The sequence below is a fragment of the Cynara cardunculus genome (assembly GCF_001531365.2).
Source record: "Cynara cardunculus var. scolymus isolate 2C chromosome LG 11, CcrdV1, whole genome shotgun sequence".
NCBI classification, from domain to species: Eukaryota; Viridiplantae; Streptophyta; class Magnoliopsida; order Asterales; family Asteraceae; genus Cynara; species Cynara cardunculus.
Window position 1 is genome coordinate 8,357,887 of NC_037538.1, and position 23,171 is coordinate 8,381,057.

The 23,171-nt window shown below is 36.2% G+C and overlaps 2 protein-coding genes and 1 non-coding gene across 3 annotated transcripts in view; 1 reads left to right on the forward strand and 2 right to left on the reverse strand.

Annotated features, from left to right (window-relative positions):
* Positions 1-3,982: 3,982 nt before the first annotated feature.
* LOC112520912 (brefeldin A-inhibited guanine nucleotide-exchange protein 2-like) lies at positions 3,983-15,196 on the reverse strand. Its single transcript, XM_025129537.1, has 11 exons — positions 13,968-15,196; positions 12,135-12,452; positions 11,003-11,354; positions 10,477-10,899; positions 10,099-10,385; positions 9,498-9,771; positions 8,166-8,662; positions 7,716-8,037; positions 7,243-7,624; positions 6,418-7,103; positions 3,983-4,798 (listed from the first exon to the last, which is right to left on the reverse strand). Exons 1-11 carry the CDS (start codon positions 15,194-15,196, stop codon positions 4,196-4,198), a joined length of 5,373 nt encoding a protein of 1,790 aa, XP_024985305.1. The 3' UTR covers positions 3,983-4,195.
* Positions 15,197-16,251: 1,055 nt separating this feature from the next.
* LOC112522328 lies at positions 16,252-16,467 on the reverse strand. Its single transcript, XR_003070162.1, has one exon. It is a non-coding gene; the product is annotated as a small nucleolar RNA U3 (small nucleolar RNA).
* Positions 16,468-17,584: 1,117 nt separating this feature from the next.
* The window catches only part of LOC112520658 (serine/threonine-protein phosphatase 2A activator), a 6,114-nt gene continuing 527 nt past the window's right edge, over positions 17,585-23,171 (forward strand). The window contains exon 1 of the mRNA XM_025129092.1: positions 17,585-18,768. Within this exon, the coding sequence (XP_024984860.1) occupies positions 17,591-18,768 (1,178 nt within the window). The 5' untranslated portion in view covers positions 17,585-17,590. The remainder of the gene's footprint in view (positions 18,769-23,171) is intronic.

Sequence of the window (23,171 nt, forward strand, 5' to 3'; positions counted from 1 at the left end):
GATGTCGATACCATCGAGTTTTGATCGCTGAACTAGGAATTATTTTTCTTCCACTTTAATCCTGTACTCGGCCTATTTCCCCGTTGGGCATGTTACCCCTAACTCTACCTCTACGTGGGATTTACTGCTTAGGAGTGTTAACGAGGCAAGTCGAGTAGTAAGTTGTTCGAGCTTGGCTCTAAAAGAATAGGATCGGGCTCGAGCTCGAATAACTTTTTAAAAATAGAGCTTGAGCTCGTGTTTGGTGGTCGTTTAACAAATTTGAATTATACATTATACTTAAAGTTCAAGCTTTATAAAGTCGTTTATAGGCTCGAAGTTGAGATCGATTAACTAGTTTATTGGCTAAAGCTCGATAATCTTATATTTTGAATGTATAATTATGAACATATAAACATGTTTGGGTCAAAAAATGTAGATCGAATGGCTCAGCGTGGCTTGAAATTTTTATCCGCCTTTCTAATAAGACGAGTCGAACATTGGTGTCATGTAGCTCTACTCATTAACTATTTGTGTTAAAGATCGATTCGAACTCGGGAATTACTGAACTAGAGCTCGAGTAGTTTGTTAAAATCTCGAATTTGTTTGAATTGGTTTATTCTACCGTCTCTAGCCTTCTTGGGTGGCTGTTGGATGGAACGGAAAACGGAGTCTCGTGTGGACTCTAATTCCCAACAAACGTCCATCGAACGCTCGAGGTGTGAGGGCCAACTTAAACGGTACTAGACCGGAACCGGGAACCGGAATCTATGTTTGATTCTTGGTTATAGATTTTCAAGTGAATTACATTTTTCGGGTTTGTGTAATTGCGTTTTTTTAACGAGTTGGATCTTTTATGCAACCATAGAGAAACAAGTTTTTAGTTTATTTAGGAACTAAACTTGTTAAACAAACTGTAACGACAGGGACCTAGCTCGTTAAAATGCAACCACAAGGACATGTTCTGTTAATTCTTTGAAGTAGAGGCGGGATCCGTTAAAAACATTAAACCACCGGAACAAAAAATATAATTTGCTCTAGTTTTTTTTTTTATTAACCTGGATATCCAAACCGTTATGCGAGTCGACTAATCCCAAAACGACAACCTGCTTTGCAGATAGCCCGGAGTTATCGTATTTAAACCTCTGTAGCTACAAGGGGAATTTTATTACTCTTTCGATTTGAACCTGTGACCTCCTGGTACTTTTGATCTTTGGAGTCAAACTTAAACCAATCAAGCACCACCTTTATGGTTACTTGTAAACGCTTTTACTATATCGATTTTCAGATTGTTTTGACTCTTACAAAAATAAGGTATAACTGGTCCTTAATGCATGATGAAACTTCTTCATATATGTGGGTTTTAACAGGTTCTGTGATAACTTATCATTTAAAAGGAACTCGTATCTAATAAAGATAGATTGGTTATCCGAAGTCGAACCATTTCCATGAGATGTTCCTACTTTACATTGCATCGTATCTTTCTATATGTATCCTACAATAACGAAAAGTCGAAAACCGTAGAAGATCATGACCGGTCAAGGATTTTGATTGGAACAGGTTGAAAAAAGGTCTGGGACCGGTGGGTTGAGGAAACTTTGTACAAGTGGTTAAAATGGAACGGTTATAAGGTCTGATTTAAAAGGATCGGTTAACCAATTCAAAAGGACCAATCGAGAATCTAAATAAAATTAGCCATTTTAAAAAAAAACGCTATACGAGCAATTTTTGGCTCTTTTAAGCATCCATGATTATAAATAAGTGATATAAGTTGTTCGTGATATGAAATTATAGAAAATCCGTAAATTTTATTTGTATTTTATAAAAGGGCAAAATGCACAAAATAGCAATCTACTTTCATAAATTTATTTATTATAGCATTGTACTTTTAGTTTTTCTTATTACAGCAATATACTTTCAAACTATTTTTTATTAGGACATTATACTTTGAAAAATTTACCCATTATAGCAATGGGTAACCTTTTGATTTACATTTACCCATTATACTAGGTTTTCATGCCACCTCATTGTTCACGTAGGCTGTCCACATGTACTATAGTGATGTGACTTTCTTACTACATCATTGTACTTTCAAAATTATTTTATTATAGCATCTACTAGTTCTTAATAAACACTGTATTTTTAATTTTAATATTTAGATATTTTACATGTTATTTAATAAATGCATTAAATGAATTAAAAAAATTCTAAATTATTCATTAATATACCAATATCAATAAAACTAGTAGAACACAACTTATCTCGCTAACATTTTTAAAAAAAATATGTGTTTTTTGAAAAAAGGAAAATAATAATTGTTCTCTTTTACCAAAAAAATATTATCTTTTAAAAAATATATTATATTTGTTCAAAAACTTTTTACTTGACGTATAAATATATTAAATTAATTAGACCTTTTTGAATTATTTATTAATATAACAATATTAAAAAATTGTAGATAACAATTTATTTCGTTAATATTTTAAAGAGAACTTTAAAAGATATGTATTTATTTTAACAACATAAAAATAAGAAAAAATTACCTTTTTTACAAACAAAATATATCTCGAAAATAATGTTTCATATTTATTTAATAAATATTTTACTCTAAGAATATTTAATTTGAATGCAACTTAATAAGAAAAAGTAAAAAAAATTAAATGTTTTTTTTGGATCATAGTAATGAAAAATGAAAATCATTAATAATAATTTGAAATATATTTTTATTTTTATTTTAGTTAAGTCATCAAAATGATGTGGCATCCAYATCACCTCATTAAAGCCACACAAGCAAAAAAGTCAAAGGGTTAACCGGTTTAAAAGGTAACAGGTTACACATTGCTATTATGGGTAGATTTTTTAAAGTACAATGCCTTAATAAAAAATAATTTGAAAGTGCATTGCTGTAATAAAGAAAAACAAAAGTAGAATGCAATAATAAAAAAATTTATGAAAGTAAGTTGCTATTTCATGCATTTAACCCTTTATAAAATGATAAATTTTTCATTTGTATTCCAAAATACGCAAATTGTAGAAATTTGTAGGAAATTTTGATTAAAAAAATCAGTCCATACCATTACTTAGGACAAATTTTGATTGAAGATCAAAACAGACTTAAAAAGTTATAACATTTCCAGTAATAACTGGTTATGGGACCGGTTAAGACCCGAAATTGGATCAGTCTACCGCAAACCACTATCTTGAAGACTTTCAACCCACCCTCTATCCTTTTAATTGTAGTCCTACCGGCAATCAAATAACGAGTCTAAATCAGCTTTTTTTTTACAAATCCTTGTCCAAATCCCAAAAAACGAGACTAAATCAGCTTTTTTTACATCTGAGGAGTAATAATCTTTTCAACATTCGACAACACTTGAATATACACTTGGTTCGATGGTAAAATAGACCAAAAAAAGCAAAATCGATCGCTAAAAAGTCGATGTTCAACTGTCTAACTTTTTAATTCTCCTAGAAGCAGGATTTTTTGACCGGCGTAACCGGACATTTTTGGCCGGGCATCATAAGAGCATCTCCAACAGCTATTGTATAATTTTTCTAAAATAGAATATCAAAAGTTAGAATTCCTCCGTCGAAGGATAAAAAAAATTAGATTTGTAAAAGGTGCAACCGTATTAATTTATTGTGTGCCACCATATGTACTTTAAAACTACAATGAGAACAAGTTTTATTTAATAGAGTTGGTTTGCAAGGCTTTTATTCCACCCCAAATCCAAGTTCAAATCCTTTTAGTGTCATTTTCTTAATTAAATAATACCACCGTTTGAAAAAAAAATTGTATATTTGTTTCTTATAGTCAAACGGTGTCATCGTCTGAAAAAATTTCCCCATATTTTTTTCTTATAGTCAAATGATGTCACTGTTTGAAGGAAAAAAATCTGGGTCCATACCTACTAACCAGACCGGTTACGATCTCCATCGGGCCCAGGCCCGTTTATCCAACACTAGGCCCTAGTGAACTTGATACAAGAATGTTCTAGAAATAAAAAACCTTTGTATATCAAATGAAAAGATAAGCAATTTTGTGTTACAAAGATACAAACAAAATTCTCCTTTGATCATATTTATTCACTTCTAAATGGCCCTCGCTAAAGCTGCTGCTATTATATTTTCAACACTAACAAACAAGTGGCATCAATAACAAACAAATTATTAAAACAAAACACACACACACACACAGAGTTTAAAGATACCGTTATCAACACGACCGTAGCAAAACAGGTCCAACCGCAGACCCGAGCATCTCGCTAAGAGCCACTTGAACATCACTCGACCCATGTTCACACCTAATCAAGCTCGATATCAGCGGGAAATAGCCACCTAGGTTCTTCTCAAACGAAGAATCACCCAAACTACATACGGCCTGTAGAGTTACAACGATAAGTGGAGCACGAGCCGCCAGTTCCCTCTTTTTACCAGACCCTAAGGGTATCGACCACCGGGGGTGGACCCCGGAAGACGGTTCGTTCGTAAGCGCTATTTCGACGTAGAATTTCAGTACTTCTTGGGAAAGGGTAACCAGGGTCGATTCCACTTTAGATTGCTCGTAAAACGGAGGTTTATCAAGTGCAAGATTCTGGATAAATGTTAGGCAGATTTGGTAGGATTCGTTCTCGAGACGTAGTAATGGCGGATCCTGCATTTGTGTCATGGGTCCGAATTCTTGTAGCTTGGCGCGTAATGTGGTATCGACATTTATCTTGTGAGCATGAGTTGCGACTCCATGCACTGCATCGAATAGAACCATGGTGTTGTTTGCTGATAGATGAGGTCTATACATGTTGTAGATCTCCGTTATTGCCTGAAAATTTTACGGAGAAGATTATATCTAATTTCTTTCGAACATAACCGACCATATTCAAATACTTCTTCCATCCCAAAATAAATGTCCATGATGGAAAAGGCACATAGTTTTAGAAATGCGTAATTATTACACTTTTTAATTAATTAAATGACAATTTTACCCTTAATAATAGATAGAGTAATGAACTTCTCCATCTTATAATTAAGGGTAAAATTGGAAAGTAAGTACTTGCTTTTTAAAGTGGACACTTATTTTGAGACGGTGAGAGTATATTCAACGACCTCATAATCCAAATCCGGCATGATACGGTTAATTGTAAAAAAACAAACGGAGCTAGTAAAAATATGGTCTCGGTGACAAAGGGATAGAGAGGTCGTTTCCGTGACATTGAAAAATAGGGTTGATAGAACCTTTTGCTTTTACACAGAATCTACAATAAAATTGGTTTTATAGGACGTCAAATATATCTAAATGTCCTAATAAACTCTTTTATGGGATCAAACACTTATGCGTCATATTTAAAGGTGTTACAATAGGATGTTCGGTAGTATTTGAGAATCGTAACAAGGCTTTTAGGACGCTTTTGTAATAAAGTGTCTTATTAGCTTTTTCCTAAAATGTTTTTATAAGGCATTTTTTCGAGCAATATCATATGAAAAGCCTCATAAAACGCTTTATTTCAAAAGTATCCTACAAAATTTGATAGGGCACCCAAAATCGTCCCATCAACTTATTGTAATACTTTTACATAGGACATACAATTGTTTGGTCCTATAAAACAGACTATCAGGACATTTAGATACATTTGACGTCTTATAAAGATGATTTTGTTGTAGTGATGGTAGGCCAAGCTGCAAGTTTACGGTTATGAAGCATATGCAGACAAAAAAGGATTCATGACAAACATGCTGGAAGCATTTAGGCAATTAGACCCCAAAACTTTACATTGAGACATAAACGAGACCAGGCTGCCATAGAAATCAAGATATACACCTGTTCGTTTCATATCAGAAAACTTCTATAGTCTACATCCCAACAATTCACAACTCGGATCTAATCTAGGACATGGTCCTCAATTGCAACTTCTTTAAAACCCCTAACTTTGTTTCTAAAAGTAAACTAGGGGAAATAATTACACATGCAAACATGTTAACGATAAGCATGTAAAGACAAATGTGGGGTCAGAATTCTGAGGAACAATTCAAATAAAGCCATTTAGCCTAAGAACACCACTCTAAGGATTATTTTGATACGCGGAGGGCACTGTACATGACAGGACTGAACTGAAAGAATTGTAGAAGGTTTTAACTTGACATGAGTAGTTTATAATTTACCAATCTTGTCCCATCTCCCTGATTTTTGTTCCACCTATTTTGATGGGACCAAAAAAATGCATTTTTGTCAGTCTTGTCCAGTCCCGGTCTCATTACCGCACCAAACATGGGACAACAAGCTTTTGTTCTGTCCTGTCGAGTACCATCCCGCATGCTAAATGCACGAGTTAAATAAAGATAAGGTTGCAGGGAGTCTAAGTGCCCAACTGTTTTACTTCAAAAGCAGTTTAACGGAGAGATGATTATAATGAGAATGTCCAATAAGCATACAATCATACATACCTGGATCAGTAAAAGCTGAACTGCAGCATGGCATTTGGCATCGGAAATGGCAGCATATACACGATTCTTCTGCAGATTCTCCAAATTGTCATCCTGCATACTAGATTCAGCAGAGTCCCCATTACTTTGTCTTGTTGAAACATCTTCATACTTCAAGTTCATACCATCTTTATTGAGAATGAATGAGAAATAGGGAAGTGTTGCATTAGCTGCTTCCTTAAGGGACAAAACCACTTCAAGCCATTTATCGTCAGTAAAGAATTCTCCAGCACTGCTCATCAAACGAACAAATGCAGCAATACCAATACCAGCAAGGCTTTGGTGAGGACGTTTGATAAAACTTACTAATAACAACAGAACCTTCTCCAGAAGCGGATTAAGGGTGTCATAGAAGTTGACAAAAAGATCCATAACCAACTGGAGGGCAAGAGTGCATGTCTCATACAGCCAAGAGTCTTGATCAAGCTCGTCCACATCAACATCGACCCCTTGTTGCAGTTGGCCCTCACCAGAAGGATCATAAGCATGGCGGACATAATCAAAGATGGGAAAGAGGGCCGAGTCAAACACCCTTTCCCACAGTGGCAGAGAGAAGTGACCGCCATAGTTCCTTAATGTATCAAAGAGTACTTGAAGGGCACTCTTCCTAATCTCAGGCCTCGGGTCAAAGCTAAGTTCAGACAATCCTGAGAAAATACAAATTGATGTGTGTATAGAGTTAATATACCAATTACTAAATTATGATGAGCTAAGAAGAAAATGGAGATGCCACCTCAATATCACATAAAGTTTATTTATATAAGAAAGTTTAATTATTTTTCTCACCAGCCAATAATGGAAACCAGAAGTATAAATGATCTTCCTTATCTGCCAACCCTCCACGCTCATAATTCCCATCTTTTCCTTGCTGACGTGGAGAAGGGGAAATCTTTTCAGAAGATTCCTTGTCCTTGTATATTGAGGAGGATCCTAGATCTCCTTCAGCGAGTTTGGCCGCACAGAAACGCAAGAAACTGATAGCACTGAGACTAATATCTTTGTCAGATCTGTTATTGGTGAATGCGATTAGACAATTTACACAATCTGTAAAAGTTGTGGTTTCTGTCTCTGTAATGTATGGGAAATAATCTCGAACTATCTTCTCAATTATTTCAAAGGCGAGAAGTACAATGCTTTTGTGGTCATCAGAAGCTGCTGCCGTGAAGACCTGGTAAATGTTCCCACAATCAGAAATCAAATGAAAATGCTATTCAAAAAAGTATATTTAGCACGAATCAAGAGGTAAGAACTTCCAATACCATGAACATGCTTTTCCATCCGGACTTGACATTATTCACACGTGATAAAACCATTTGAGAAACACATCGGATTATCAATTCTCTAATTTCCACAGCGCTACTCTTGCGCATGACAATCACAAAAGGCTTCATAAAATCATTCTGAAAATTGTAATTAGACAACTCTTCTCGCTCTAAAAACTTCATAGATAGTTGGCGTAAAGAGTCCATGGCAAATATTGCAATTGACAAGTTCTCAGAACAGCCTATGGTCACAAAAAAATCAGAGAGTACATTCCAGATGCTTGTCCACACGAGCCTGATGCGGTTCATGTTGTAGTGGCTGCACAAGGAAGAAAATTTTGAACAGGTTATAATACAAAAAAGCACATGCTAAGAGAACAATAAGCATCATACATAACTACAAATAACACGAAGTAATGAAGTGAGACAAAAGAATCAGATTCATACGCAATCTCAACTATTTTTGTGAGGCTGAATACTCTCGGGTCAGATGTAGAACGTAACTCCTCCATAGACACCTTACAAAGTGCCTTCACAAAGTCTATTATAGCCTCGCTGTTTAGTTTCTGACTCCTTGTGAATATACGATTCATTTCTCCAACTTGTTCCAACATGCTTAAGTTGGAGACCAAATTGTTCACCTGTTCTGATGTAATACCAGCAGAAGCATTGCCGCCAATGCCAGCACTATCATATGAACCTCTTCTCATAGCTGCAGCTACCTGATGAATCCTACCAGCTCCCTTTTTCCTAAGAACAGGAAGGATATTTGATTTTGGCTGTGATTTGTTAGATTCATTCTGATTAACAGCAAAGAATGTGGCATCTGGAGGAGCCCCCTCTCCCAACAAATGCAAGTGCTCAAATCGAGAAACACAAGTCAAAATATGCTCCCAGGCCTCCTGTAGGTAATTCCCATCTTCATATGCAATTGTAACCATTGCCTGTGAGACAAAAAAGATGCTAATAAGAAATCCATGCCAAAAGAAACAGCAGGTGACATTGAGATGAGCATACATGAAGAGAACTATTGACATCATACATCTCTACAAACTTTTAAAAACGGTTCTTTAAACTTCACATCTCAGGTTTCCTTTTATTAATAGAATTGCAAGTTTTGCCAGCTTCCATCAACAATCCCTTTATAGATCTAGCGATTGTTCCTTTATCTTCTAGCATACAAGATTATCACTTGCAGTTTTCCTCTCTTTAGTCATCAAAAATGATGCAAGGGTATCAACTGAACATTCGATGTACATTAGCAAGAACATCTTGTTTATCAAACAAAATATCATAAGTGCTTGTAGCTAATCATTGTACTCCCTCAACCTTTCGTTTGTAGATCTAGATGCACTCCAGCAAACCCTGAGTTTGAGTATTAAATATGCTATATTGACGTTGGTATTTGGATTTAAACATTATTGTGTTGCCAAAAAAGAAAATCTACATAAAGTTGGTTAAACTCTAATTGTGTGTTGACACTTTAATTGGCCTTGTATAACTTACTAGAGACTTTATGTGTGCTCCATGGTTTTGGGTACTTTCTAGCTTCCTGTATATTCAAGATTAAAGTTTATTTCCACCCTCTTTGTTTAGCTGATATCTCCCTCTACCTAAGAACAATTCTTGATATAAGCCATGCAGAAATACATTTAGAACCATGTACATCCACAATCAACCAGAAAGTCATTGTGGATGTCAAAATTGACTTGTCGATACTTCAAGCACTGTTGCTCAAAATGACTAAGCAAGGTGAGACCATGGAATGGTGACACAAACCTTGATGGCCTCTATATTCTTTTGTTTAATATCTGCTGGTGAATGAAGGCAGGTAAACTTTGCAAGCGACGTCACAAAAGCATCTCGATGAGTCTTCATGGACATTGCTGCTGTAACATGTACTGCATACCGGAAGCCTTCCAGACATTGAGCAATTACTATGTCATCGTCACTTTGATCAAGAGGAACACTAAAGGCAGCAAGCATAGGAGCCCAGCATACCTCTACCATGAATCTGAGTATAAAGACATCTGTTGCAGCATAATAAACTGACCTACAAAATGGCAATGTGGATTAAAAGAATGAAAGGTTAGAGATGACACGACATGATGCAACCATAACCACTTTCTCCAAGAGAAGACATTAACAGGGGAAAGAAAAAGCATATGAAAGAAATCTGAAAACTAATCAGTAAGCATTTGGATTCATTAGTGGACAGACTAATCATGCACAAACAAACGGAAAACAAAAATGTGGAGGGCACTATCATTTTACAAAATTATCCAGATAACATGCTGATAAAAGAATAATGCAAAATAATTTGAACAGCAAGTAGGTTTCATTAGCCACTCTTATTAATAAATAGATGTTTGCATCTTACTCAGATTTTTGTGCCTTCTCTTTAAACTGTTCTTGCATGTGTTGCATAAGATCATCGCTCGTATTACTTTCATCAGCTCTCTTGCGCACCACAATGTTTAGGATACTGTCTAAACCCAAAATCCTGTTTGAATTTGCAGACTGCCTCTGTTGAAGGGCTAGATCATCTTCTTTCATTTTAATTTCATTTTTTGATATTCGTGCATACAATGATCTTAGGTACTCTGCGGGCAAATCTTTTCCATCATCTATGCCACGATTATTTCTTATAAAATCATCAGCTGACATCTGCATAGTTAAACACATACTCGGTGTTAGCAAAACTATAAGGTCACTGCTATATAAACACCAAATGAACTTTTCTGAAATGCAGCAATACCTTATTCTTAACCATGGGATTATGAGCATCAGTATTGAGCAGTATAACAGAGTAGGCAAGGACATAGGCTGTATCAGCACTAATGAATGCCTTAGGATTGCATTTGCAGTAACGTTCAGCAAATTTTTCCATAATTCGATCAATCTTCTGTGCCTCACCAGGCAATCTAAATCCTCGTAGAAAGGATCTGATTGCCTCATCAAAATCCATACCTTTAAAGTCAAAGGAATCAACATAAGCATGCATTACTTTCAGCGATAGATCTTCTCTTTCCCCAAGGTAATCACCAATCAAACTCTTGTTCAAACCAGAAGCATTCTTTAAGAAATCTGCTATTTCTTCAGGCGAATTCCCCACTTTATTCACGTTGATCAAGAATTCGATGCCTTTTTTAGGTTTCCTATTAAAAAGAGAGATACCTTCCTGCCATTAATCCAACATTAGATCTCTGGGAAAATACCAGATGGAACAGAATCATGGTGTCATAGATAAAACTGTTTCAAGGATATTGGTGAAAAACATTAACCTGAAGTTCAAGCTTGTAAGCCCGGCGCTGCTCAATTGTTGAAGCATCTGAAACTTCATTAGAGGCTTCGGAATGAGAATCCAGCCCATCAACAGGCTCATTCTCATTTGCATTCCCATTTTCCATGGGAGAATCTCCCATTTCCGAATTGTTCTCGACAAACTCAAATTTCTTTTCTGAATGAGGATCAGGAATGTGCAACTGTTTGTTCATCCAATCCCCCATTGATTTTAAAATAGCCACTAAGCACTTCATTGCTTCATGTTTCAAGGCTGCATCCTGGGGTGGCAAAAGGGTAGTCGCAACCCCAGGCAGGACACCTTGAGCCGTTTTAAGAAGTCCATTTACTGTCCTGTGGAAGGATTAGAACAGTGAAAGTGAGAAACACACGCGAACACCTTCATGTATATAATAAATCCTGGTTAATACTATAGCTATAAAGGCAACTTGATTGTAAAAGATCTGTGAGAATATGTGGAACCCCCAGATAACTCTCCAAAAGAGCTCTTGAGGAGAGAAGGGAGGTTCCAACGTATATAGAGGAGAATGGTCTAAGTGTAGCCGATGTGGGACTCTAATACAGCCCCTCCAATGGAGGCTAGACGGGCAAAATACTATCCCAAAGTGTCAAGAGGGGGTTAGACGGGTAAGGGGGCTAGACGAGTATATGTTGCCCCAGTGTCGAGTCCCTAAAGTGGTAGATCTTGGAGCTGATAAGTGATACCATGTGAGAATATGTGGAACCCCCAGATTACTCTCCAAAAGATCCCTTGAAGAGAAGGCAGATTCCAACATATATAGAGGAAAATGGTCCAATTCTAGCCAATTTGGGAGTCTAACAAGAACAATATAGCAATAGCATCCGATATCGTTGATATTTGTAAGATTGTCAATCGTGCCACAAAGTGACAAGCATTGGAGCAACTGGTAAGGTTACTCCCTTGGTAATCCTGTATGATTGAAAGGTTAAAGGTTCAAGTCATAAAAACAGCCTCTTTGCAAAATGCAAGTCAAATGCTGCATAGAAAGACTTCCCTCCCCAAACCTAAAACAACTAAGGAGCCTTCGTACACCAGGGTAGCCCTTTCTTTGTCAATTTTTCCATACACATTGTATTACGAAAAGAACATACCTCTCAAATATGTTAGATGAATTGACATCACAATCATAGTTGATGAATATATCTACCAAGATCTGTGAATCAACACACAGCCTTTCAAAAAATCGCAGTACAATCATCTTCTGCTGGAAATTAGGTTGAGCAACATTTTCTAGAACCCTAAGAACAATCATGGGAAAGAACACTCCAATTTCTGCTTTCAATCCAGCTCTGAATCTTGAAACCAAGCTAAAGAAGATTGAACAGGAGAGCTGAAATACAATCACAAGTGTAGATGCACTGTTCTTCAACAAAGACAGGCATAGATACTGCCTAATGGCACCCAAAAATCTGTTCCAACAAGCAAAACAGGGAGTAATATGTAAGTACAAACAGCTTGAAGTTGAACCAGAACGAAAAACTAACAATATTTTAACTGTTTAACATGATAAATAACCAACAGCTGCAAGCAGCCAAGCAGGCTTACAAACTTCCTTTGAATATGGAAAAGTTCTGAACCTAGGGAATTATTTGCTGGTTCAAAATACAACTACCCATACAATCAGCAACCCTGCTGACGAAGTCCATAATGCAACAACCTAGAGTTATTTGCTGGTTTTGAGTTCATGTACAGTTCATCATTTTTCATCTTTTGTAGGCCCAGCAACAACAAGGCTACAGTCTGCTGAATTCATCACCCATCCCACAATCAAACACTTCAATTAAACAAGCACCAATGGCAACTATGCACTAGATTTCATGATTGTTCAAAGCACACCTAGACCTAATGTTCGTCCAAGCACAAAATATACTTCAGCCCTTACCCGTGTTCATCCGAACACATGATATGCCTTAGCTCTTAAGCTTCGGAAACATTCATACTATTGTCCACCATGTCCCACAAGATCCACTGTAAACTATATAATTCCACTAATATCTTGTAGATGAATAGCTTCAAATTATGCATACGCACTTGGAGAAGAAAATTTGGCCCATAATTGATTGCATCCATACTTACACAGATACAACACGTTTAATCTTGCTGACCTAACAGTTTTTATTATCTATCCTAATTATCAATTCACATCTTTGAGTTTCAATCCAAGATAAGCTGTAAATTCTTATCTCGAAGATGACAAATTTCTTAATATTGGTCTTCAAAATTTTCACATCATTGTATATAATGGTTTATATACACAGATTAGTAGAGGTTGAATACACTAATGACAATCAAAATTCAGGCAGTCAACCAATTGTTGTGAGACAGTGAGAGTTCCATCAAGTGGAACAGGAAAAAATAAAAATAAAAAACACGAGAACCTCAAATGAGATCTGATATCCCAAGGTACAGTGCTTTGCAACTAAAATGCATAATTTGTTATTTACCTTGTAATGTAAATTGGGTCTATAACCATAATGCATAAATTATTCGTTAATTTATAAAGAACTACTATAAGTAAATGCTCTGTATGATTGAACGTTGTCTTATTGAGTAGTGAATTGTCCAGGAAAGTTTATCAGGAATTCGCAATTTGCAATTAACTGAGGATGAGTGAAAGCATTTCACAAGAGAGCTCTTTCAGTTGCAGAAGTTTATTGCATAATCACAGAATGATGCCTGAACAAAATAAGCTATCATAGTGAGATGTATTAGTCACACATACAGCTTTTTGGCCTTGGCACGGAATTATCAACAATTGGTGGCTCTTGGTCTCAATGCAACAAGTACAGGCATTATTTCATCAAATATAACCTAAAATGATCATTCCCGCATTTTCCTTGCTAAAAGTCCCCAAAAGCATGCTAACAGGCAAAAATTTAACTGAGCTATTACGTTTGAAGAGAAAAAAAAACATGCGCATGTACCTTTCACTAGTTCTAAAAATAGCCCCAGCATTCTCCAACAAAATCTTGAGCAACTCCAACGCAACAATTTTCCCTCGCATCAACTGTGGATCTGCCAATGCCTCTTTTGGAGGGGTCTTCATCGATAGCTTACATAGAGCCCTAAACACCAAAAAGGCATCCCTTCTCAGCTTATTCCCAATCTGCACATCCAAATCATCATCCCTCTCCCCCTCCCCATCTGCCAACTCACCTTTCCGTCCCTCCAATGCTGTTTTATACATGCTCATTTCCCAATATTTGGCATCCAACATATCCTTATCAGTAGAATCTAACAGATCAGCAGGATTTGTTGACTCCGTAGTCGAGGCCCTTGTCTCAAACGCCCCATCATGAGCCCCACCATTGGATCCTACCGGAGTTCCCTGATTCAAAACCCCATCTATTTCCTGCATAACCTTGCTAATAAACCCTTGAACAAACATTGTCATCGACCCATCACCGTCTTCCCCCTTCTCAGCAGGCTCCATCAACTCGGCCACCACTATCGGCTGCACTGGCACTGTTGAGGAATCCGCCTCCATCCTCCTAAACACAATTACAAGCATCTGAATCAACGAAGCCTTCGCCGTCGTCTGATTAACCACATTCTTGCTACTTAGATAAATATCATAACTAGTCCTCACAATCTGCAATAAACTATCACCATGTATCCTCAACTGTATGGACGTCACAGCTGATAAAATTGTTTTCAACAACAGCAACTCCACTCCCTCATCTCCCAAATCACAACATTTACAAACCGATTCGATCAGTGTCGACAACAGCTTTGCGTCGGGTCCACCACTAGGATCCGATTCACCACGTAAGTATCCATAAGCTATCAATTTCTGTATACAATCTAACGCAGGCTCAGCGATCTTGAGATCTCCCGAAGAGCAAGCCTTGATGAAAGGACTTAAAATAAGTTCTGATTCAGCTAGACTTTGTTCACTGGATCCAGAATCGTGTAGCACGCCGGGCAGTTCTGAATGTGATACCGGCTCCACGTTTGATTGATTTTCCTCTGATTTAGGGGAAGTAGGAGATAGCGGAGGGGGCTTTTCAGCAGAAGTAATGCGTTCAAGCAACGATTTGCATTCATTTCCGAGTTTGGAGTGTTTGCGCCAGGAGCTGTTCTTGATGATTTTCTCTAGGGCTGGGACTAGAACGCTGTTAATAAGGCGGGAATCAGCTTCCGCAGAAGCCATCCCTTAGTTTCTCCGGTTAGATCTGGCGTTGATACGGTGGATTACGGTGGTTCAGTTGAAGTGGAGTGGCGATTACTCCGTGGTGGACGTTGGTGGCGATTTCGTCGGAGTAAAGAGTGTGCGTTGTCTAAGATGGACTTGGATCTCACAGTCTTTCCGATTTCTGATGCCAAGTTAAAATATGTTCCAAACTTGAAATTACGAAAATAGCCTTTGTATACTCTTTTATAATTTTTTCACATGTTCAAATAAAACTTATTTATTAATGACCAGAAGTTACTCGCGCAATGCAATGAGATACATATTCATTTTAATGTTTCATTTTATTTTTTATCTTTGTTGATATAATACGGTTTATGTAGTTTTAAAAACGATAATGTTTTTTCTTTTGAATAAAAATAAAATTTAAGACATGATAAAATTTTAAAAAATATATCGATGTTAATATCAAATTAACTATTTAAAAGTTATTGTTTTTATATAATTTATTTTTTATTATAATTTAAGTTAGGTCAAATAGTGAAGTAATTTATTTTTGACTTAACAATAAAATTTTATAAATATAATGATTCTGTTATAACTCGATAATTATCCTAATTATATTTTAGATTTTTTATATTTTAAAATGAGATGTCTATCCTCTATTTGATTATGTTTATCCGCAGTTAGTTACACGAATACAAACATGGAGCTTTAATAAGTTGTACTTGTGCATAATTTACTTGTAATCTTGAATTTTAAGTAATATGCATCAATATACATTTACTTTATGCATTAAAAATCGTTTTAAAGAGTTTTTGTCAAATGATTTATAATATATTATAGATATATTTTTATTTTTAAATTAACCTAAATATCCAATTCGTTATGCGAGATGAAGAAATTTCAGGACGACCACATGTTTTAAGGGTAGCTCAGAGTCACCACATTTGAAACTCTGTGGCCACAAAGGGATTTTTGTTTCTACTTGGATTTAAACCAGAGACCTTCAGACACTTTTGATCTCTTGAGCCCAAGCTCAAACTAATAATGCACCATCCATATGGTTAAACAATTATCTGTTAGACAAACCATGTAGCCATGCCAAGACCCATCAGATGGGGTGGCAACGATCCACCACTGAGCCATACCCCAGACCACGAGTCTCTATTAATCACGCTCCAGTTCCATGATCTTGGTCCATCAGCTAGATATGGGTTTTTTGTCTCTTTAGGAATCAAGAATACAGAGGTACACGCATATAAAAACAGATCTTGTTCAAGTTAGGTCATATATTTTTTATTTTCATAATTTTATTTGTTTAGGATAAGTAGATTTTAATTCGATTCTTATTTTGAGAACTGAGAAACCAATCTTGACCATCTAAACAAGTGACTTCTTCAAATAAAAATAATTACATATAACATAATGGTCATTTTATTAAAATATCTTTTTATTAGCATGATTTCTCTGTCTGTGTTATCCCTGTGCATAAAAACTAGCACACAGAACATGTGGTGATGATGGATTTGTTTGTGAACGAAAATTATGTTATGATTTCAGTCGCAAGTGCAAACCCATTGGGATGAGCAATGAAAATGTCATCGTTAAGTCCCAACAAAGTCATATAACAAGGAAGATTTAAGAACAATGAAGACCACAATTAAATTGTTTGAAACTGAAGTACGTTTGACAGTAACCACACATTAAGTTGAGGTAACTGTCGTGATTCACAATGTTATGAATAATCAAATAAACGTTATATAAGTTTTTTTGTTATAAATATAGTGTACTTATCTATTAATTTACATTCTACAATTTGACTTATGCTATGGATATTCATCAGTAAATATACCCATTGACAAAATATCATACAATGTATATTCATATTCATTGATGAATATACTTACATACAAAGAAACAATACATTGATGAATTTCATACCTTGTGTATTCATTGATGATTACACTAATACAATATATACAATACATTGATGAATCTATACTATTTAAATTTTCCTAAATAAATATACATTGTCTGCTTGTATGCTACTGAGATGATTTGTAATCATATATTCATTGATGAATACGAATATTACATGAATGAATTAAACCCAACTAAAAGAGTAAAAGATATATAAGTGGAAATTAGAAATAACAAGTGATTTACAAAAAGCATGTACAACCATTTCCTTGGTTAATTCGGTTAACAGATTATTTTTGACTCCGTTAAGACGATGGACCAATTTGGCAATCAAATGCATATCATGGGGACCCTTTTAATAATTATTTCGCCATAGGAATCCAATCCATAAAATAGTCTAAAGTACAGGGACTAAAAATGTAATTTACTCTTCTTAATAAAATTGCCAGACTATGCCTCTTTCGAGAATAAACCCTCGTTTCCGATCTCACCATGGAAGACGATCGCACAACCGGCAACCACCGTGGATCCGACGAATCGCCGCCTCTGCCTCAGCCTCCGCCACCACAATCCTACCATGAACACACCACCGCCTGCGTCAACTGCGGCGGCCCCACCTCCTTCCCACCGCCACCGTCATGGTCTGACAACTCTCCTCCCCCCTTTTACCGTCCCATCCGTGCTCCGGCAATCAACCTCCCTCCCAACAACAACGCGCAACAGACCATTATCCTAACACCTGTTCCTCAAGCGCAAAAAGTTCCCGTCGTCTCTCCACCGTACCACTTCCAAACCCCAACGAAAATGATTCACTCCGACGACGATATTCGCCGTTTTCGTGATTCTGCTACTTCCAAAAACTACCTCGGGTTCGTCGTAGCTCTCTCAGAATCTATTCGTAGCCACAAGATCTCTGATCCTTGTCACATGTCTCCAGTCATCACCTCCATCATCTCCATCCTCCAAACGCTAATTCAATTTGTAGACGAAATCCCGCCTCTCCAACAATCTGCTCGGTACGGCAACCTTGCTTATCGGGATTGGCACAGCCGTATGACTGAAAGTGCGGATTCCTTAACGCTGCAATTCCTCCCCGCCGATCTCAATTCCGCCACGGTGGAGCTCACCCCTTACTTTACTGATAGTTTTGGGAATTCCAGCCGAATAGACTACGGAACTGGACACGAGACCAATTTTGCTGCTTGGTTGTATTGTCTTGCAAGGTTGGGAATCATAACTGAAGAGGATTATCAAGCTGTTGTTTGTAGGGTTTTCGTGAAATACCTTGAACTGATGCGGATGTTGCAGCTGGTTTATTCCTTAGAGCCTGCTGGATCCCATGGGGTTTGGGGCCTTGATGACTACCACTTCCTGCCGTTCATTTTTGGGGCTTCGCAATTGATAGATCACAAGCATATGAAACCCAAATCCATTCATAATGAGGATATACTCGATAATTTTTCAAAAGAGTATCTATATCTATCGTGTATTAACTTTGTAAAGAAGGTTAAGAAGGGGCCATTTGCAGAGCATTCGCCATTGTTGGATGATATTAGTGGTGTGCCGAACTGGAACAAGGTGAATAGTGGATTGCTTAAGATGTACAAAGTGGAGGTCATGGAAAAAGTTCCTATTATGCAGCATTTCCTCTTTGGTTGGCTCATCAAGTGGTAAAATTTTATATTATCATTCTCACTTGGTAATACTTTATTTTTAGAATATGGTATGAAGTGGTTATATTTGTTCCTTGATGGGTAACAGCATTTTAAGAAATAGGGAGAAAGTTAAATAAAATCATTTGGGGTAGTATTGCCTCTTTACTTTGTAACAAGAGGTCAAGATCTAAAAGAAACTCTATTTAGTAGCTTACATTATTGTAAAAAGCATTATGCAAGTCACCCTTGAGCATTTAGTTGCTTGAGTAGTTAAGTGATTATTTTTAATTATGTGAACATATGAGAATAGCAATTGATGGTTAATGTGATATGTTCACCTTTTTACAGGACTAATTTAATTGTTTCATCAATACAATTACTTGGAAAGATTGTCTCTAAGTTGATAACTAAATAACTTAACTCCAATATTGTTGAACCTTCACATTAAGGTAAGCATGTGAAAGAATTGTGCTAGGTATTAGGGTTTTAATTTGACATGGGTGGTTTAGTACTTTACCACTCTTGTTTCATCTCCTTGATTTTTGTTCCATCTATTTTGGTGGGTAGTTTTGTCCCACTTAGTCTCATCTTGTCCAAGTGACCAAGTCTAATGTCGCACCAAGCATGGGATATCAAGGTTTTGTTCTATCCCGTTTTGTCCTATTATGTCCCGTGTGCCAAACACCCTTTTAGCTCCAACCTTGTGCTCTCCATCTTCACGATCCTCTATGATGAAAATTCAACATTCGTCTTCATCATGTGGACTCTAAGACCATTCATATTTTGTAGGCTGGTTGATTCTCGAGTGCCAATTTGGAGCCTGGCACATGTCAATTGTTACGTAGGTAGATATGAAAATGCTGCATCTTTTGCTTGCTCACATTTCTACAGTTGTATGTGGAGATTGGAGCTTCCTCTCTACACACCCTCTTCATATATGTAGCTACTTCTGCTTCTCATGTATCAATATAGTGCTTAAAGTAAAATGTTCGTTCCATACTTGGCAACCAAACTGAGTTAATTAAAGATGCTAATGCTATAGCTTTGGGAAATTTTAAGAATAATATGATGGAATTTGAGCTGAATACTATATAACTCATGAACTGAACTTTGTGTTAGGTCCGGATTGTAGTGACTTTTGCAATAAAAAGAAAGTAGAAGAGTGAGGCACATCAGCAGGGTGGGGAAAAATGTTAGAAACGTGCTGCTCAGGGGTGGTGGTTGAGAGAGGGAATCTAGAGATGTCTGCTAAGTTTATTAGGAAGGGGTAAATAAAAAGAGGAGATGGTAGAGAGCATCGAAGTATTCATATGATTTTGTGGCTTCGAAGAGCTGGGCAGCATTACAACATGTTATGCTATGAGTCTATAACTAAGAGGTTGTTTACTAAACACTTTATCGCCTCTTACCGGGTAAGAGATGATGGTCTTTACCAACAATCTTATGCCATTTTGCTAATCGAGAATCTTACTCTGTAGTGAGGATGATGACTCTTACCCAGTTAGCGCTTACCAGGTAAGAGATGCTTATACTATGCTTTTTTGATTACACAGAATCTTACTTGGTAAGAAAAGTGAGGGTGGTTACTAAGCGCTTACCCAGTTTGTGTTGGTAGAGCAGAGGCCCCTAAAATATTAACTTAAAACTCAAGTAAGTATATACACACACACATACATACAGGGCTACAAGCCTGCATCAACTTATGCAAAGAAATAGGTAAGGGGTTGTTTGTTTACCTCTTAATAGTTCTATTAAGAAGGCAACCTCTGAATCGTTAAAAGGTGAATCTTATTTGGCAAAAAAAAAAAGGCTGCCTCTTAATAGTTCTAAAACCCTCTGAATGATTTTGTATCCTGGGCCTCCCTTAACCATTCAACACCCTAATTCCATTGTAAACAATTACCGAACAATTATATTTCATTTTGCACTATATCATGAGAGCCTCTTTAATCATTCTAACCACTTAATCATCATGCACCAAACCATTCAGCAACTGCCAGACAACCCCTAAGTTATAGTTTAAAAGGAACTGGCAAGTTAAATTCACTAATTCACTAAAAATGGTGTGGTCTTCTTTAACATTTCCTATTTAAATCCATTATTTCTCTTTTGGTGCATTGAACGTTAATGCAATGTGCCACATAAAGTTGTTTTTGGAAGGGTAAAGTTGAAGTTTGTTTGATTATGGGTAGCCTTCTTAATAAGCCTCACAAATCAAATCATGTGTTGATTTAAGAATTGACTAAACATTTAGCAATAAGAAGATGGTTGTTGAGCTAATCACTGGAATGGTTAATTGATTGGCGTCGAACTCAAAAAGGGTAGTATAGCGATTTAGAGATATAGGATTTATCTAAATCATTATCCCATAATGTCTAAAACACTAGTACAACCGTACAAGTGAAGTAGTTGCTCATGACTTGGTGGGAGTATTCTTTTTCATGCATGATATGTTCATTTACTTTACTAATAAAAGAACTTGTCAGTGGTGACTGTATATTGTGAACATTTTAAGCTACAATAATACGGGTCTGTTTGCTTGCAGCTTAATGAGCTTAATAGGACTCATAGCTTATTCGGTCAGTTATATATGACTGTTTGATAGTGGCTTAATGATAAAGTCGCTTATTCACACTGACCTTCTAGGGATAAGCTTTATGCAGAAAGCAAGTTTTTTTCCAAACCTGCCCCTCCAATTAAAAAACACGCTTCTTCCATCTATGAAAAAACCCTCTCAAACAAAAATCTTTTCAATCTATACAGACAGATTAATCCACACAAACAACTATATCCATACAGAACTTAATGGAAAACCAACCAAACAGCCCTTTACTTATGCCTCATGAGAGTAGAGAATCAAGTCTATTGGCAATAGCTTATGTTTGACATATATAGTAAATATACTTTGGTTGTCGCTTGAATCGTTGTTTTATGTGTTGTATTTCCCGATTACATGTGATATTACTCATCCTATTTTCTTCTTGCACACACCTTCGTTGTCTTCACAGAAACAACCTCTCGATCCTAGTGTTTGAGGTAAGGTTTGCTTACATCCTACCCATTCCAGATCCAACTTCCAAGTGGGATATACCGGGTTTGTTAGGTTTTGGTTTATACTTTGTCCATCATTATTCTTTGCACAAACACATTTTGTTCCCGAGACCTTGGTATTTGCTACTACCAGTGGGAGATAGCCATGAGTCTAGCTCATGTTCTCTTTGGGTGTGTATGGTATCCAGACATGATAGGACATGACAGGACAAAACAACTGTTCAGTGTTTGGTAAGACAAAACTGGAGATAACAAAATAGATAAAATGATCAATTTACCCCAATGAGTTGTATTTATGTATATATATTATATATATTTTGATCAAGTTTTGTTATTCATTAAATTATAATAAAATAAATATTTTTATAACAAAATATATCATTAGAAAGTTTTCGTCAAGACCATTAAATGACACCAGAATAAAAAGTTTTCCCAAATTTTATTTTATACCTTTTCTATACTATTTTATCATTATTACTAATATTTTATTAAATTACATAAATTAACCAAAATATAGAAATCATATAATAATAATATTTTGGGGACAATAAAGTGGAAGTTTAAAAAGCATAAAATAAAATAAGTAAAGTTTAAAGAAAGAATAGAATGTAAAGGGGGCGGCGTATTTGATGTTTTACAAGAGAATTATGTTTTATTTTAAGGTTATATTGGTAAAATATAGGTTTGATTCACCTTGTTCCAAGGGGTGGGGGTGGAGGTGGAACACGTCAGCTTCACTTTGCTCCACATAGAAGTCTTGTCAAACGTGGAATGGTGATCTTTGTTTTGTTCTTGTTCTGTCTTGTACAATGTACTGAACGTACCCTTTTGGCTGATATGTTGTACTCCCTTCGACCCAAATTAAGTCTGCATATTTTTATCTAGTTTGTCCCAAAATAAGTGTCCAGTTTCAAAAGTAAATGCCTACTTTCCAATTTTCCCCTTAAATATGAGATGAAGAAATTCATTACTCTTTCTATTATTAAGGGTAAAATTGTCTTTTAGGTAATCAAAAAGTGTAGTAATTACTTATTTCTGAAACTATGTGCCTTTTTTCACTGTGGATTTGGGACGGAGGGATAATATATATATATATATATATATATATATAGAGAGAGAGAGAGGGGGGGGGTGAGTTATTATGCAAACCGTTACATTTGTACAACTAATACAACTCAATCTCAACCGTCCATTTAATTTGATGAATATGTGATTTCATAAAAGTTCTGGTTGTTTTCTAATATAAAGTATTGATCATAATTAATGAAGTCTAGTCATCTTCCATAAAAATTCAAATCATAATAAATGAACTCTCATTATTTTCATAAATATCTCAATTGATTGGATTGCATTGGTTGTACAAATGT

Bases quoted from the DNA above. Each gene is read 5' to 3' on its own strand.
- LOC112520912 (XM_025129537.1), bottom strand. From the start codon at position 15,196: ATGGCTTCTGCGGAAGCTGATTCCCGCCTTATTAACAGCGTTCTAGTC. The intron at 11,355-12,134 runs GTATGTTCTTTT...ATCCTTCCACAG, and splicing joins TCATCTAACATATTTGAGAG to GACAGTAAATGGACTTCTTA. The intron at 7,625-7,715 runs GTATTGGAAGTT...AACATTTACCAG, and splicing joins GATGGAAAAGCATGTTCATG to GTCTTCACGGCAGCAGCTTC.